Source organism: Engystomops pustulosus, chromosome 9, assembly GCF_040894005.1.
Source record: "Engystomops pustulosus chromosome 9, aEngPut4.maternal, whole genome shotgun sequence".
In the NCBI taxonomy this organism is placed as follows: Eukaryota; Metazoa; Chordata; class Amphibia; order Anura; family Leptodactylidae; genus Engystomops; species Engystomops pustulosus.
Window position 1 is genome coordinate 2,276,235 of NC_092419.1, and position 13,675 is coordinate 2,289,909.

Consider the following 13,675-nt stretch of genomic DNA (forward strand, 5'->3'; position numbering starts at 1 on the left):
CCTTTCTGTGGGCACTCGGCCATCACCAGAGATGACTCCAGGTATCTTCCTGCAGTCCCAGACAGCCTGGACTTGCTGTGCACAGAGCTATTTATAGTGACAGCTCTACCTGTGACTATTCTCTGCTTTATTGGTGCCTCAGGTGCTGGTATCACTGAAAACTGTGACAGAGAAGGGAGTATAAATCACAAATTACATTTCTGTGTTGGCACTTAGCGATAAATAAGCGGGTCTTGATTGTAGTTTGGGCACTCGGTCTCTAAAAGGTTCACCATCACTGGTTTAAGGGGTTAAACACCCAGGATCTGAGCTTTTCGTGCCAGGACTGGGCTGTTGTTATGATGAATAATGAAGTAGGGGAATCCAGCATTCTTGAAAATTCCTTAATTCTTTTTTTAAGCCATTACAAAGTGAAATGCTTAGTACAAGGGTCTCAACCCCATACAAAAAGCCATTAGTTTGGAGTGACACTCTTCATCTCTGCCGATGGAGCATCCTGGGTTCCCTTCCTTCATTATTCGATATTTGATGTCTCCCGCAGCCAAAGGGGTTGGAATCCCCTGCAGACCCATAATCTGTGCAAGTATGAACTGCTTATGACCTAAGTCTGTTGTTTTGCTGCTACATTTGGACTGTAACACAGCTGCAGCAACAGCAGGAAGCGAGGTCCTGCAATTTTCTGCTGCGGTGCTGTAGAAAGGCGCAGCATCAAAAGTAAAAAGTCGATGTGGCGGTCATGTACCACATCACTGTGTATGAGAGGTCAGTAGAAAGTGACGGAGGGTAAAACCAGGTAACGGGAAAGTAGTGAGGGGTAAAGCAGGGGAAGCCCAGAGGCTCTCGATCCAGTTCTCTTATCCCATGGTGACCTCTAAGATATTCCACTAAACGTAGGTCTCCTACACGACTATAAAGGTCCAAAGGAGACGGAGGGGACGCAGCGCCTCTTGTATGTAGAGCTCAGCTCTGGAATCCCCCGCCCCAGAGGGGGCCATAGGGTCCAGGTCCATGTAAAGTTTTAGCCCATTTCTGGGGGATTAAAGGAATATCCTTCTACTTCTAGTCTTGTGTGTGTATTTCCCAGCATGGAGGCGGCGGGGAGTCACCGCTCTGTTATCACTCGCGTTTCCTGTCATCTTTATGGAGTATTTTTAGTATCTGAAATTAATTAGGTTTTTCTGAACATGTTTACAACCATATTTTGAGCTAGACTGTAGGTCCCCGGATGTTCAGTTTCTGGTCCCCTGTAAAATAAAATGTTCTGCCAGGAATTGTAGGATTTAATGTTTGGGCCGGGAATGTTCTGCACCCTACAGTCTCCAGGGGACGAGTGAGCCCTTTAATATTTACCATTACAAGGAAGGAGAGTGAAGCCCAGAGGGTTAGGGTGATGCCCGTTGTGATGGCAGAGGATGCATGTGCCAGTATTCACATTGCCACTTCTCATTCTCTGTCTCGCAGCCCAGACCGGATGTGTCCCGAAGTCTACCAGCGCTATTTCCAAGAAGCCGGCCTTACAACCACGTCCTGCACCAGGGAGCAAGCCGCCTGCCACCCCCAGCAGCACCCCGCACGCCATTATCCTGCACCCAGTGACCAGTGCGCCGCCTCCTCCTATGGTGCCAACTATCACAGGTGAAACTTAGTACACGCACCCCCTGATAGCTCTCGGTTCAGCCTATGTTGTTGGGGACCAAAGGGGTTAAAATAGCTGAGATGTTTTCCAATACACTTTCTGTATCAATTACTCCCTATTCTCTAGATCTCTGCTTGCTGTCCTGCTATATCACAGAGTGTAATCCTAGCCGTGTACCTGTGTGATATAACAAGTGGTGCACCTGTGTGATACATAACGAGCCGTGCACCTGTGTGATATAATGACGCACCTGTGTGATACATAACGAGCCGTGCACCTGTGTGATCATGCTCAGATTTCTATCCACTGGCAGTAAACAATGAAGCTTCTTATAGAAGGACAGCAAGCAGAGATCTAGAAAACCGTGAGGAATTGATACAGAAAGTATATTGGAAAATTGTATAACATTTCATCATTCAAACAATAACATTTACTTGCAGAAATGGGAAAACTCCTTTTAAACTCCATTCTTGAGTCCTATTCAGAAAACTCCCCCTGTCCTGCTCCCTCTATCGGGATTTCTCTGGCCCCTTTTTTATTACTTGGTCGGTCAATCAATGTGATCGATGTTCGTTCCCTTGTGGTTGCTCCTGGAAGTGTCAACGCTGCAGCCGCTCAAGCCTATTAGTGTGAGCTATTGCACCCTGTTATCAGCCATTTTGCATTGACTGTAATGTAATATGTGTATGACTGCAAGATTCCTATAAACTATCAGACCTGCGGATCTTGGATATCATCTCTAGTGTTGAGGAAACCTTAGACCGGTGATGACGTCACTATAAACCAGGATACAGTGTAGACAGAGCTGGGGCTGCAGGTCCTAGCGCCGCACAGCAGAGGCGACCTTGTACTCGTCAGTGTGGAGTAAGAAAGACAAGCGCCATTGTCCGGGGGGAAATACAAGGTCTGTGAATACTAGGCAGAAGCAGAGACTGTTGTCTAATGAGTCTTGTCATAGCTGGTTGTCTCAGACTTTGCCTTATGACATAATGATCAGTGAGGGTCTCACTGCGGGTACCCCAATGATTATGCAGGGACCCCATTCTTTCCTCTAATGAATGAAGCCTGGAGACCACCACTACATTCATTCACTATGTGCAATACTATAGCGAGTGAATGGAGCTGGTGTGTGGAAGCATGACCCATCACTACATTCAGGACACCCCGTCTCCTGACTAGGGGGGGGGGGTCTCGGCCATTTATGGATCAAACTTTTTTTTTAAAGGGGATGTACAAATTATTTGTTATCTTCCATCCATCGGATACGGGTTAACAAGCTAGTCTGACGACTGGGGCCCCTAGCAATCAACAGAATGGGGGTCCCGCTGCATTCCAATGTCCTGGTGCTCCATTGAATTGTATGCTCAGATGTGCCTGGCCGTTTCCGTCTCTCCCATACAGTAGGATGCATGCACCACCTGCCGCTCTGTCATTGAGTTAGAACAAGACCCCTCTTGTCTGTATTGCTGGGGGTCCTGCAGGTAAATTTTCAATGATCAGTTTGTTGGCCCATATCATGTGGGTTTGGGATAACTTAAATAGTTCATGCAACCCCTTTACGGATGGTTCATCATCAGGATTGTGAATTGGTATCAAAAGTCCCCAGGATGTAATTGTATATAATGTATAAGGTCGGCGCGCTTTACATCACTGACTCATGCGGAGGGATGTGCAATGCAGTGTATTTCCTATCATCGGCCACCAGGGGGCGCTCCTTTATTTCTGTGGCTCAGCTTCAGGGTCTCCCGGGATCTTCCGCTTGTTTTGTTGCTCCTGTCTGGGGTCCCGGCTCGTGGCGTCCCTGCCCATATTACATTCCAGCTACTAACAAACACCCCCTGTGTAATCTGCTCTCTATACAATGAGCTCACTGTTGGCAGCACATCGTTATGTCTTACTACCAAGACACTTACTTCACGTATAGGCGGCTCCGGCTCTGCGCGCGGCTCCTGGCTGGGGCTCATCTGCATCAGGGGATGAAAATATCATCTAAGATTTTGTGTTCTAATGAGGACAGGGCTGTCCGCCATCTACACGGATGTCCCAACCGTACGGAGGGGGAGTCGCTGCCGACCAGGAGCCCACTCACTGCTAGGCCATCCGGGGGCCCCAGTGCTGACACCCAGTGATGATGTATGTGTCCCTGGACATCTCTGCAGTCAGACCCCCAATAATGAGACCCTTATCTCTACCCATTTCTATTGTCACTGGCAGAGCGAGTGTCCGTATCCGCCACATTCTCCAGCAGCTGGAAGATTAAGGAAAGTTACAGAACTTTCTTTTCCTGTGCACAATGATAATGGATTTGGGGGGATTGCTACATTGTGGTCCCCCAGGCCTGTCTATTATTGCCGGATAGCTTGGTGTAGTCCTCCTCTGGCAGATGCCGCTTTGCATTAGTATCTGTGTTATACATTATATACATTACAGATGGTATATTACATTACATAACCCGACATCATGTTCTGACTCGTCTCCCAAATATTCTCCTACGAGTGCACTAATCCCTTAACCACTCTCCAGGCCCATCACCTGCACCAGGAGGCTCTGTCCTAATCTGATGCAGGCCGCTATCCACATGGGGCCCCACGTCCTGATGGTTAGCAGTGAAGGATAATTCCCCTGATAGGTCAGGGAAGAGACGGCAGCATTGGGATAAGCTCTGCAGTCTCTCCAGCGCTCAGTAAGCCTCTGCTCCTCTCCTGCATTATGGCCATGTGTCCTTAGAGCCGCGCCTTGTGGGATTTCTAGCAGATTTCTGAATGCAGCTCCTCAGGATTGATCAATGGTGACCCTCAGTAATCCTGTATATAACACTGTGCCCCCCTGGTCTCCCCAGCCTCGCCCCCCATGATGGTGTCTCAGCTCCTGACCGTGCAGAGTGGAGGAACCGTGACGTCTCCTGTTAAACATGAAGCCAAGACCATCGTGCCTGCACCAAGTAGTGGCAAGAGCAGCCCCACCGAGGTGGATGTGAGTTATGGGGGTTATTTCATGGCGCTATATAAATAAAGATTATTGTTATTATTTGTATATTTTAAAAATCTGCAGGTTTTATCTCTAAATGGGGGTAAAGTTTTCTGCAGGACACTGATCTCCTATTCTGTTAAAGTTGGTCTTCAATATTTGATAATATGCCTGGCACCTACCTGCTGAACAGCACCGTGCATTGGAAAGTGGTCATAAATGGCACTGCAGTGCTGTTCCCATTAACAGAAATCTACCAAGAAAACCCATCCTGATAAAGCAGGGACATCACTCATAGATCCGGGCACCGGGACTGCGGCATCTTCTTATATCTGTTATCCATGGCCTCCTGCCTTCTGACATCAACTTTTACAGTTATTCCAATGAGCCAGGACACCTGGGGGCATAATAAAAGCCCTTCCGTGCTGCAGCTTCACAGGCTGTTACACTGACTCCTCATGCTCCCTTTACCTGATGTATTTTCATGGCAGCAGCACACAGTGGGTATGGGGGAGGGAAAAACTGCAGCACATAGTCGCCCCTGGAGCCCTTCTCCCTCATTAGCATAATTGTAAAAGTTGATGTTAGAAGGCAGGAGGCCATGGATAACAGATACAAGAAGATGCCGAAGTCCCGGTGCCCGGATCTATGAGTGATGTCCCTGGTTATCAGGATGTTTTTCATGGTAAATTTCCTTTAACCCCTTAACGCTCTGCGCCGTAGCTCTACGGCGCAGAGGTATAAGGGATGTATGAAGAGGGCTCACGGGCTGAGTCCTCTTCATACAGAGGTGGGGGTGCCGCCATCTTTTTTTCGATCGCCACGCCCCCGAACGTCATCGGGGGGCGGCGATCGGTTACCATGGTAGCCTCGGGTCTTCTCTTGACACGAGGCTACATGGTTTATGCAGGTTCGTTACAATGAGCCAGTGGCTCATTGTAATGTAAGACCTGCAAAAACGCCATATATTGCAATACTGTAGTATTGCAGTATATGGTAGGAGCGATCTGATCATCTAGGGTTAATGTACCCTAGATGGTCTAAAAAATAGTGAAAAAAAAAGAAAAAAAAAAGTTTAAAAAATAAAAAAAATTAATAAAATATTAAAAGTTCAAATCACCCCCCTTTCCCTAGAACGGATATAAAACATAACAAACAGTAAAAATCACAGACACATTAGGTATCGCCGCGTCCCAAAATGCCCAATCTATCAAAATATAAAAACGGTTACGGCCAGCGGTGACCTCCGAGGCGGGAAATGGCGCCCAAATGTCCGAAATGCAACTTTTACACCTTTTTACATAACATAAAAAATGAAATAAAAAATGATCAAAATGTCGCACAGACCTCAAAATGGTAGCAATGAAAACGTCGCCTCATTTCGCAAAAAATGACCCCTCACACATTTCCGTGCGCCAAAGTATGAAAAAGTTATTAGCGTCAGAAGATGGCAAAAAAATTTTTTTCTTTTTTGTACACATTCGTTTAATTTTTGAAAATGTATTAAAACACAATAAAACCTATATAAATTTGGTATCACCGCGATTGCACCAAACCAAAGAATAAAGTAGGCGTGTTATTTGGAGCGAAGAGTGAAAGTCGTAAAAACTGAGCCCACAAGAACGTGACGCACGTGCGTTTTTTTTTCAATTTTTCCACATTTGGAATTTTTTTTCAGCTTCGCAGTACACGGCATGTTAAAATAAATAACATTACGGGAAAGTAAAATTTGTTACGCACAAAATAAGCCCTCACACAGGTCTGTACACGGAAAAATGAAAAAGTTATGGATTTTTGAAGTTGGAGAGCGAGAAATTAGCCGAAAAACCCTCCGTCCTTAAGGGGTTAAGTCAGGGTTCGGATTAGTGGGTTCCCTACAATTGGATCCTGCACGTCTGATACTCATTATGATGGATGTTACTGCGTTACATGATGACATTTCTGGCTCCTTGCAGACCCCAATAGATGGAGCTAGTTGCATCCTGATTTTTATTTTTTCTCTTTAAAGCCAAAACTTTTGAAGAGACAGCAGCGCATGATCAAAAACCGTGAATCCGCCTGCCAGTCAAGGAGGAAGAAGAAGGAGTACGTGCAAGGGCTGGAGGCGAGACTGCAGGAGACGGAGAGACAGCTGGAGATGGCTCGCCGAGAGAACCGGGAGCTGAGGGAGACGGTGCAGCACCTGATGCGGGAGGTGAGGGGAGGCGATGACGTATCGGGGGGGGGGGGGGGGTATTGCTGACGCCTCGAGTCTTTTGTTACATTTTTGTGTATTGCAGAACGCAACGCTCCGCGGCTCCACCAGCAGCAGGAAGGTGGTCTGCGTCATGGTGGTCCTACTCTTCATCGCCTTCAATTACGGACCTACAAGGTGAGCTGGCAGGCCCTGAACAAGCAGGATGCCCTTTGACCTCGACCTAATGACAGAATCCCAACCATGCAGGGTGTAAGCGGATGCTTCATGTTCTGCCTTCCATCCTGCATCTGTATTGTAGCCGCTTCTTCTTGTCTCTTATATGCAGTGTGATTCGCAGCAGTATACAGGAGGAGCCAATGAAGAGCCCAGAGGTTTCCTACAATGGCCGCCACCTGCTCAGCTTCAATAATGAAAGCGACTTGGCCGAGCCTCCGGGACCACGATACTACGCGCCACATCCCGCCAAACGTAAAAGCTCTTTCAGGTAAGACCCCCGGGAGATGGATCTGATGTCACCGCTGCTTCCTGCCAGGCGGCCCGCACCCGATACAACATGGCGGAGCAGGTTTTCTCCCCACACTCATCCCTTCTAGGATTCTGAGTGTTTCTGTGGTTGGAAATGATTGTGATCCTTATGATGTCGCTGTGGCGGGGCTGCAGTACCAGGCACGGCATACAGAGGGCGCTGAGTCTGTGGTTCTCCCGTCACACCTGATGTTTCATCCTCATCTATACATTTATATCGTCCTCCATCTTTATCTCCACAGTAACGCTACCGGGTCACTGGCGAACGTCAAGCACTTAATGGTTCGGGACCTGGACCAGCTCTTCCTCGCCTCCGATTGCAGACACTTCAACCGCACCGAGTCTCTGCGGTAGGTGCCCACGATGGTCCAGGCAGGGATTGACACCCGAGCGCCTGCTGCTATCATCAATCACATGACCTGGAGAAGCTGCAGTTCTCTCTTCATATTCATCAGTTAATATTGTCACTGAAAATGAGAATCACCAGGGAAGGTGTGAACAGGTCATGTCACAGGGGATCGGAAAATAGTTCCCAAAACAATATAATTTTCCAAATACTTTATGTATCAATTCATCCCGGTTTTCTAGACCTCTTCTTGCTGTCATTCTATAGAAAGCTTCATTGTTTGCTTTCTGTGGATAAATACCGGTCCCTGGTCATGTGATATAACAAGCCGTGCACCTGTGTGACATCACATGACCAGGGATATAACGAGCCGTGCACCTGTGTGACATCACATGACTAGGGATATAATGACCCATGCACCTGTGTGACATCACATGACCAGGGATATGACGAGCCGTGCACCTGTGTGACATCACATGACCAGGGATATGACGAGCCGTGCACCTGTGTGACATCACATGACCAGGGATATAATGAGCCGTGCACCTGTGTGACATCACATGACCAGGGATATAATGACCCATGCACCTGTGTGACATCACATGACCAGGGATATGACGACCCATGCACCTGTGTGACATCACATGACCAGGGATATGACGAGCTGTGCACCTGTGTGACATCACATGACCAGGGATATAACGAGCCGTGCACCTGTGTGACATCACATGACCAGGGATATAACGAGCCGTGCACCTGTGTGACATCACATGACCAGGGATGTAACGATCCGTGCACCTGTGTGACATCACATGACCAGGGATGTAACGAGCCGTGCACCTGTGTGACCTCACACGACCAGGGATATAACGAGCCGTGCTCCTGTGTGACATCACATGACCAGGGATGTAACGAGCCGTGCACCTGTGACATGACCGTGGAAAGATTTCTATCCTGTAGAATGACAGCAAGCAGAGATCTAAAAAATTTTGAGGAATTCATACAGAAAGTATATTGGAAAATTGTATAACTTTACATTACACAAACTGTATCTAGATCTATTGTCTGATCTCTTTTGAGTAGACCGCCCCGGCCCGTGTCTCTTTGTGTAGACCGCCCCGGCCCGTGTCTCTTTGTGTAGACCGCCCCGGCCCGTGTCTCTTTGTGTAGACCGCCCCGGCCTGTGTCTCTTTTGGGTAGACCCCCCTGCCTGTGTCTCTTTTGGGTAGACCGCCCCTGCCTGTGTCTCTTTTGGGTAGACCCCCCTGGCTGTGTCTCTTTTGGGTAGACCGCCCCTGCCTGTGTCTCTTTTGGGTAGACCGCCCCTGCCTGTGTCTCTTTTGGGTAGACCCCCCCTGCCTGTGTCTCTTTTGGGTAGACCCCCCCTGCCTGTGTCTCTTTTGGGTAGACCCCCCCTGCCTGTGTCTCTTTTGGGTAGACCCCCCTGGCTGTGTCTCTTTTGGGTAGACCCCCCCCTGCCTGTGTCTCTTTTGGGTAGACCCCCCCGGCTGTGTCTCTTTTGGGTAGACCCCCCCTGCCTGTGTCTCTTTTGGGTAGACCCCCCCTGCCTGTGTCTCTTTTGGGTAGACCCCCCCTGCCTGTGTCTCTTTTGGGTAGACCGCCCCGGCCCGTGTCTCTTTTGGGTAGACCGCCCCGGCCCGTGTCTCTTTTGGGTAGACCGCCCCGGCCCGTGTCTCTTTTGGGTAGACCGCCCCGGCCCGTGTCTCTTTTGGGTAGACCGCCCCTGCCTGTGTCTCTTTTGGGTAGACCGCCCCTGCCTGTGTCTCTTTTGGGTAGACCGCCCCTGCCTGTGTCTCTTTTGGGTAGACCGCCCCGGCCTGTGTCTCTTTTGGGTAGACCGCCCCGGCCCGTGTCTCTTTTGGGTAGACCCCCCTGGCTGTGTCTCTTTTGGGTAGACCCCCCTGGCTGTGTCTCTTTTGGGTAGACCCCCCTGGCTGTGTCTCTTTTGGGTAGACCCCCCTGACTGTGTCTCTTTTGGGTAGACCCCCCTGACTGTGTCTCTTTTGGGTAGACCGCCCCGGCCCGTGTCTCTTTTGGGTAGACCGCCCCTGCCTGTGTCTCTTTGGGTAGACCGCCCCTGCCTGTGTCTCTTTTGGGTAGACCCCCCCCCCCTGCCTGCGTCTCTTTTGGGTAGACGGCCCCTGCCTGTGTCTCTTTTGGGTAGACCCCCCCCCCCCCCTGCCTGCGTCTCTTTTGGGTAGACCGCCCCTGCCTGTGTCTCTTTTGGGTAGACCGCCCCTGCCTGTGTCTCTTTTGGGTAGACCCCCCCCCCCTGCCTGCGTCTCTTTTGGGTAGACCGCCCCTGCCTGTGTCTCTTTTGGGTAGACCGCCCCTGCCTGTGTCTCTTTTGGGTAGACGGCCCCGGCCCGTGTCTCTTTTGGGTAGACGGCCCCGGCCCGTGTCTCTTTTGGGTAGACGGCCCCGGCCCGTGTCTCTTTTGGGTAGACGGCCCCGGCCCGTGTCTCTTTTGGGTAGACGGCCCCGGCCCGTGTCTCTTTTGGGTAGACGGCCCCGGCCCGTGTCTCTTTTGGGTAGACGGCCCCGGCCCGTGTCTCTTTTGGGTAGACGGCCCCGGCCCGTGTCTCTTTTGGGTAGACGGCCCCGGCCCGTGTCTCTTTTGGGTAGACGGCCCCGGCCCGTGTCTCTTTTGGGTAGACGGCCCCGGCCCGTGTCTCTTTTGGGTAGACGGCCCCGGCCCGTGTCTCTTTTGGGTAGACGGCCCCGGCCCGTGTCTCTTTTGGGTAGACGGCCCCGGCCCGTGTCTCTTTTGGGTAGACGGCCCCGGCCCGTGTCTCTTTTGGGTAGACGGCCCCGGCCCGTGTCTCTTTTGGGTAGACGGCCCCGGCCCGTGTCTCTTTTGGGTAGACGGCCCCGGCCCGTGTCTCTTTTGGGTAGACGGCCCCGGCCCGTGTCTCTTTTGGGTAGACCGCCCCGGCCCGTGTCTCTTTTGGGTAGACCGCCCCGGCCCGTGTCTCTTTTGGGTAGACCGCCCCTGGTTTATTCGCCCACTTGCTTGGGAAGACCTCCCTTTATGTGTTGGCTTCTACCAGATTATGTCCTGATCTTGGTGTCCGTCTCCCCCCTATAGGTTGGCGGATGAGCTCAGTCTGTGGGTGAGCCGGCATCAGAATGAGAGGAAGACTGGAAAGCCGACACCGAAGAAACCGCGCAAAACAAAGGTGTGTGTATGGGGGCAGCGGTAATAGAGTCCTGTACATGATCTCCATCCTGCGTGCACTGCAGGGGACACCGGCGCTATGGAGATGATGGGGGTTATATGTTCTTCCATTGTCTTCTCTTCCAGAAACCGCTCATCAGGAATAACATGGCGTTATCGGATCTGGTGCCCGCTCACGTGTCCAGACTGCAGACTCACAGGTTCTCCAGCGGCTTCCTCATCCATCACCTCCCTCCCCTGAATCCCCTCTCAGTATTAGTATTATACACATTATACAGTATTATTACACATTGTACGGTATTAAAGGAAACCTACAAGTTAGAATGGTAGGGGTAAGCAGTAAGTACCGAGCACCAGAGTTTAACAGTATTTAAACTTTAGAGCAGAAGAGGCTTTGGCGCTGCGCGCGCACGATCGTGCACGCGCCTACATAGGAAATGCCGGAGACGTTGCACGGTGGCGCGCAGCGCCGAAGCCTCTTCTGCTCTAAAGTTTAAATACTGTTAAACCCGCGATACAGCTGTTATTAACACTAACGAAACTAAGCACCGGCACCAGCTCACCCTGAGCTCACCCTGCTGCACATCTTTCTATTTTCTTAAAGGGGTCTCTCCTCTTTTTTTATATCCCAACTGTAATAAAAGGGAATCTTTAATGGATATTATCCAGAGCAGGAAACGCAGAGGCACATTACATGCTCTCCCCCGATTCTCGTGTATCGTGTAATGCCTCTCGTCTCCTGTGGGAGCGCTGCAGGGAAACTCCTACATAAAGGTTCCTGTTGAGTAAAATATTTTTTGCAAAATATTTGCTCCCCACATTCAACTGCTCCACCCCATGACCCACCGTCTGGAGCCACAACTGGAGACTCCTCGGGCTCGTGGCTCACATATTGAGTCTCTTTATCACATCTCCGCTCTCACATCTACTCTCCATACACTTGGAGGGCTCAGTCTCACTACAGACCCTCCCTCTAACCAGTATATGGCATAGTGCAAGGGAGACGGGGGCTAAACACTGTGCCGTGCGGTGTCTTCCCTCACTCATGTTTTATCCTTTCAAGAACTTAACTTTACAATTGTCTCCCATTGGTGCTGCACCCATCAGATGTCACCCCAATGCGCTGATACTGTGAGAGCGACACCGGTATGATGGTGCATATCATCTCTCATTACTCCAAGAAACACACCAACTTTATAACGCTGTGACCAACACCTGCTCTGAGTCACTGCTGCAGCACCTAACCAGAAACTACACCTACAGTGCAGAGAACTAAGAGCACAGCAGTGTGAGGACCCCCTCCCCCAAACAATCATACACAAAGGGCTGATGATATAGCTCCTCATGCAGTCTGCATGGTCACCCCTCCTGACAGGTTCCCTTTAAAGGGTCCCCTACAGAAGCCTCAGTACTAACCCCTATCTCTTCTCTCTCTCTCCTGCAGGTTACAGACTGCTCCACTGCAGCTCCTCGGCACCCAGGAGCCCAGCGATCACTTCCTAATGGACGCCATTGAACGGCGAGAAGATACGTTCTACGTAGTGTCCTTCCGCAGGGTCAGTGCCGGGGTCCTTATGGGGTCAGCTGTTACCCCAGGGCCACACATTCACCATCGGCCTCTGTCTTACAGGATCATCTGCTCCTTCCAGCAATAAGTCACAATAAAACCTCCCGGCCCAAGATGTCCCTGGTGATGCCGGCCATGTCCGTCAATGGTGAGTTGTGTTCTTAAAGGGGCGGTGCTCCTGGGGCCCCCAGTGATCAGGAGTGTGGAGCATCACTGGGGGTCTGGCCACTACGTCATGACTGATTGTGCCCCTTGTACCCCACAGACAGTGTATATAACAGCACCCAGGGCTACGAGACCATGATGCAGATAGACTGCGAGGTGATGGACACCAGGGTCATCCAGATCAAGTCCTCCACCGTCCCCCCGTCACTACGGACACCCCAGAGCCCCCCACCACAGCAAGGGACAACGAGTGGGAACCAGTCCCTGTACCTCCAGGACCGGACCTCGGTGCAGGACGGGCAGGACTGAGGCAATAGGCTTGTTATATTGTAAATACTGGTGTATGTATATAAGAAGACGTATAGACAGAGGTGTAAGTAATAATACATATATATCTAGTGTGTGGAGGTCTGCGGAACTACAAATCCCAGCATGACCTGACCACGAGCATCTTCTGCGCCTGGAGCCTCTTCTCAGCAGTGTCCAAGGATCTGGGGCGCGTCCAATGTGAGGTCTCTATTCATCTGAGAAGAGAGTCCGGCCAAAACTAGTGCAGGATCCGCGGGGGCGGGGCATGCTGATGTAGCTCCTCCCCATCCAAGCCCTGCAGATCTGAGTCGTAGCCGGGCTGCGTGTTTGTGTGTTTTTCATGAAGCTAAAGGGATTAATGAAGGCAGAAGCACTTTTTTTTTTCTAAGTCTTTTTTTTACTTTTTTTTTTTTTATTACCAGTTGAAAATTTTCCCCACATCAGGAAATTTTACATTTCACTAAAACTGAAAAGTATAAGTAGCGGGTGCACACTTGTGCATGGAGCGGACACCCCCATCACGTGGTATAGCCCACAGATAAACCGCACGCTCCTGGTTAAAGGGGTTTTCTGACTTTTGTATCAAAATAGAAAACTTCTGTAGAGCGACAGCCGCTCCTGGTCCTCGGGGGTTTCTGTAGTGATAATGTCCCAGTCACTGGCCTCAGCGGTCTGGAGGAGCAGCATGTGACCAGTGAGGCCAGTGATTGGATCGGTCATCCGTGGGTTATACCATTATTCCGTGCAGAGAGGGGTCAGCAGGT

General features: G+C 50.4%; 1 protein-coding gene across 3 annotated transcripts in view; it reads left to right on the forward strand.

The window, feature by feature from the left end:
- Positions 1–13,338, forward strand: part of ATF6B (activating transcription factor 6 beta) — a 30,331-nt gene extending 16,993 nt beyond the window's left edge. For 2 of the 3 annotated variants that reach the window (XM_072124816.1, XM_072124819.1), the window contains 11 exons: positions 1,462–1,635; positions 4,476–4,609; positions 6,612–6,797; positions 6,883–6,974; positions 7,126–7,284; positions 7,568–7,675; positions 10,781–10,871; positions 10,997–11,070; positions 12,315–12,426; positions 12,501–12,585; positions 12,703–13,338. In XM_072124816.1, coding sequence (XP_071980917.1) covers positions 1,462–1,635; positions 4,476–4,609; positions 6,612–6,797; positions 6,883–6,974; positions 7,126–7,284; positions 7,568–7,675; positions 10,781–10,871; positions 10,997–11,070; positions 12,315–12,426; positions 12,501–12,585; positions 12,703–12,911 — 1,424 coding nt within the window. In that variant the 3' untranslated portion in view covers positions 12,912–13,338. The remainder of the gene's footprint in view (positions 1–1,461; positions 1,636–4,475; positions 4,610–6,611; positions 6,798–6,882; positions 6,975–7,125; positions 7,285–7,567; positions 7,676–10,780; positions 10,872–10,996; positions 11,071–12,314; positions 12,427–12,500; positions 12,586–12,702) is intronic. The other variant, XM_072124818.1, reaches the window with a different exon arrangement.
- The last annotated feature ends 337 nt before the right edge of the window (positions 13,339–13,675 follow it).